The sequence below is a fragment of the Spermophilus citellus genome, assembly GCF_964194105.1.
Source record: "Spermophilus citellus genome assembly, chromosome: 2".
Lineage (NCBI taxonomy): Eukaryota > Metazoa > Chordata > Mammalia > Rodentia > Sciuridae > Spermophilus > Spermophilus citellus.
In genome coordinates this window covers 239,276,336-239,280,039 of record NC_138183.1, presented here as the reverse complement: position 1 = coordinate 239,280,039, position 3,704 = coordinate 239,276,336, and the positions used below count along the sequence as shown (strand labels likewise).

The 3,704-nt window shown below is 35.6% G+C and overlaps 1 protein-coding gene across 1 annotated transcript; it reads right to left on the bottom strand.

The window, feature by feature from the left end:
• Positions 1-284: 284 nt before the first annotated feature.
• On the bottom strand, positions 285-1,232 carry LOC308638741 (olfactory receptor 4A16-like; the record flags this gene model as incomplete). The annotated part of the gene is made up of 1 exon (XM_081276494.1): positions 285-1,232. One exon carries the CDS (start codon positions 1,230-1,232, stop codon positions 285-287), a length of 948 nt encoding a protein of 315 aa, XP_081132620.1.
• Between the last annotated feature and the right edge of the window lie 2,472 nt (positions 1,233-3,704).

Here is a 3,704-nt window from a genome sequence, read left to right as displayed (position 1 = left end):
AAGTAGTTTCTTTTCTTTTAAAAAATATTTTAATATGAATTGAAAACATGAAGTTTTAAGGTGAGCTTCTTATTTTTACTTATAGTAGAACAAACACCCATACCTTTTATTTATCATCCCTAATTCTCTTCAAAGTTGATCCTATACTCAAAAGATAATTTATTCTACACTTTGATAATTATAAATAAAAAGAAGCATTCCTGGAGAATATGTTGAGTTGACCACATCAACTTTTGTTAGAATTCACCACCTATGTCTTGTTTCAGAATGAGTATCTAAAGGATTCAGTGTGGGGGATCCATTCTTATTTTACCTGTGGTTAACCTCTTACACCAGAGTTTTTTCATAGCATTTTTCATCTCTGCATTTCTCAAGGTGTATATTAGAGGATTCAACATGGGAGTGATAACTGTAAACACCACACTTATGGGTTTATCAATAGGAAAGGTGGAAACAGGTCTAACATAAATGAAAATACAGGGAACAAAAAAGAGGATGACCACCGTGATGTGGGAGATGCAGGTGGACAGGGCTTTGCGCCTCCCTTCTAGGCTGTAGGTTTTAAGGGAGTTTAGGATGAACCCATAGGAGATCAGGAGAAGGATAAAAATGACCATACAGATTGCTCCACCATTGGCAACCACGGTGAGACCTATAAAGTAGGTGTCAGTGCATGCAAGTTCCAATAATGGGTACATGTCACAGATGAAGTGGTCAATGACATTGGGACCACAGAAGGGGAGACGGGAAACAAAGACAAGCTGAACCACAGAGTGTACAAAACCTCCCACCCAGGCCACCACCAACAGGAGGATGCAAACCTTTCGATTCATGATGCTCAAGTAGTGCAGTGGCTTACAGATGGCCACATAGCGATCATAGGCCATCACCACCAGAAGGAAGACCTCAGCACCCCCAAATAGGTGTTCTATGAAGAGCTGGCCCATGCATGCTGGGAAGGAAATTGTCTTTTTATCATAGAGTAAGTCTATAATCATCTTGGGTGAGACAGCAGTGGAGTAGACAGCATCCATGAGTGACAGATAGGCAAGGAAGATGTACATTGGAGAGTCCAAAGAGGGGCTGGCAATGACAGTCACCACAATGAGCAGGTTGCCCACCATCGTCACAATGTAGATGAGTAAAAACATGGTGAATAATGCATTTTGTCCATCAGGATCCTGGGTGAGGCCCAGGAGGACAAATTCCGTGATGTTATTACTCTGTCCCATTTACTCTTCTACTCTTAGGCTTGCTTCAGAGATGAGAGTTCAGGAGAATAGACACTGCGATGAAATCGTAAACAGGTCGATAAATCCGCCATGTCATGGAGCACATCTTCATCTATCTTCTATAGTGGTGAAAATACAATAAACATTTAGTAAGCATCTGTTGAGGTTCTCTTCCAAGGAACCCAGTAGATTTTCTGTAGACAATTCTATTCCTCCCAATAATTTTTCTTGGGGCCTAAAGTTTAGTGGTTCTTTCTCTAAACCTTTGCTGATATTCCATAGAGAAGAGTAGTAAAAAGCCCAACAGTCATTCACATATTTAAAAATGCATATTGAAAATATGTTCCTTCTTGGCACAGAGGTCAACAATCATGAATAGGGAAAGGTTTCCTGCTTTCAGATACCTATTCACTATCAGTAACAATAAATTCTAAAAATATGAAGTGATGTAAAGTCAGTCCTTTGAGTTGGTAGTATCTGAGGGGGGGTCGCTTTACAATATTATCATAGCAATATTTACATAGCATCAGAATTAACACTTCTTCTGAAATATCTGACTCAATACAATTGCATTTGTGATTAATTAGATGATCAGTCTTTCATGTCTCAAAGGATGTTTAGTCTTCGGAAATCTCTCATTAAGTTTCAAAATACTGGACTTTAAAGTGTATCAAATAGCTACATGAGTAATTAACTCATTGCTTATTATGGCATTTATTTCATCTACTCTGTCATCCATTTCAGAAGCTATAATTCTGCAATTTCATCTTTGCATATATCAAAATTCTTAATGCATACCCATTCATCATCCTGAATTTCACCATTTTTTAAAACTGAACTGATCAAATGACTATTATCAATTACTACATGAGGTGCTAGTATTTTATTTTCAGAAATCTTAGAGTAACATAGGTAGTAAAGGAAGAGGAAATAGTAACTGAAAATAGAGGAAGTGAATAGTGGGGCAAGGTCGTATATGCAAAGATTTTTAGGGACTGATAATGCTCAAAAATAGAATTTTAGTATACATATGCTGAGAAGCAGCATACTCAAGGGGAAAGTCTATACGTAATGGGAGAGGGCATGAGTTTCAGTTATGTTCTAAATGAAATTATAAATATGTCTCAACTTACACATTTTAAAATATAGAAATTGACGTAAATGATCCCAGAATCCTTTCCAGTCAAACTACTTATTAGTACAGCACAAATTTGTTATTTTCTGCTGACATTTGTTTTTTGTATCTTATAATTAAATAGCAATTTCCAAGCTTATGACTGTTGTTTGAAAGATATCAGCCAATTGGTCAAGATCATTGTACTGTCATGTGTAATTAATTAAAAAAAAAAAAAAGAAAGAAAGATGCCAGCCAGTAGTTATGGGGTATGATAACTATAGTGACCAAATAATAACTCTGAGTTTCTCACTGTGTACAAGATAGGACCCAAGATTTGCTTGGTGAGAAAACAAAGCACCATGAAGAATACCACTAACTTTGGAGATGCATTGGTTGCACTATAATTCCTGTTTTATTCACTTACGTCCATGTGACCATGGGCAGATGAATAAACCTCCCTGAGTCTCCACTGCATCAGTTTTACCATGGGGTTTCCCTTAGCAACTACCTCTTTATTATACGTTGAGTCCTTAGAGTGCTGTTGGACATGTGGTTAAAATCTAAATAAAGACACCATTATTAACTTTTTGAATGTTTCACTGTGAACATTGGATCAGAATAAATCATCAGGATCTCAGTCAACTTGATATGTATAATCTAGGATATAAAGAATTATATTTCTATGATCCATGAACACCTTTTTGGACATGGGATAAATAATATGTTAAGAAATATCATATATATATATATATATATATATATATATATATATATATTTATAAGTGTGTGTATACATATATATGTATATATATGCAAAAGTGATATTTACCTATGAATAAACATATTTAAACTAGAAGCAAACAAGAGAATTCTGTTCACATGGACTTGGTACTGGAAAAGGACACGTGCAGAAGGCGTTTTCTTTAGAAGCCAGCTCTGATGAGCATCCTACACATCTTGGTCACATTATTGCTTTCATCTGATCCAGGAGCTGTCATTCATGTGCCTATCTATTAAGTACTGCAGCTAAAAAGGCAAAGGCTGGGACTTAATCTCATAAAATATCTGATACTAGAGATTTCTTACTATTAGAGGCAAATCTCTAATAAGGCAGACCTGTTGAAAAACTTAAGGTTACAGAGTAGTCCATGACCAAATCTCTTGTTTTCACATCTTACTTTCTGTGATTTTAATCTCCTTAATCATCAATGCTGGATTTCACTAGAATAAATATTCTACTGGAAATTATTTATATAGGGTACATAAAATATGCTTTGTAGTTTAACTCTCAAAGATTTGATACTATTAATGCTAAAAGATAGCATTATTAGGATTCCAACTTAATACTAAGTTAA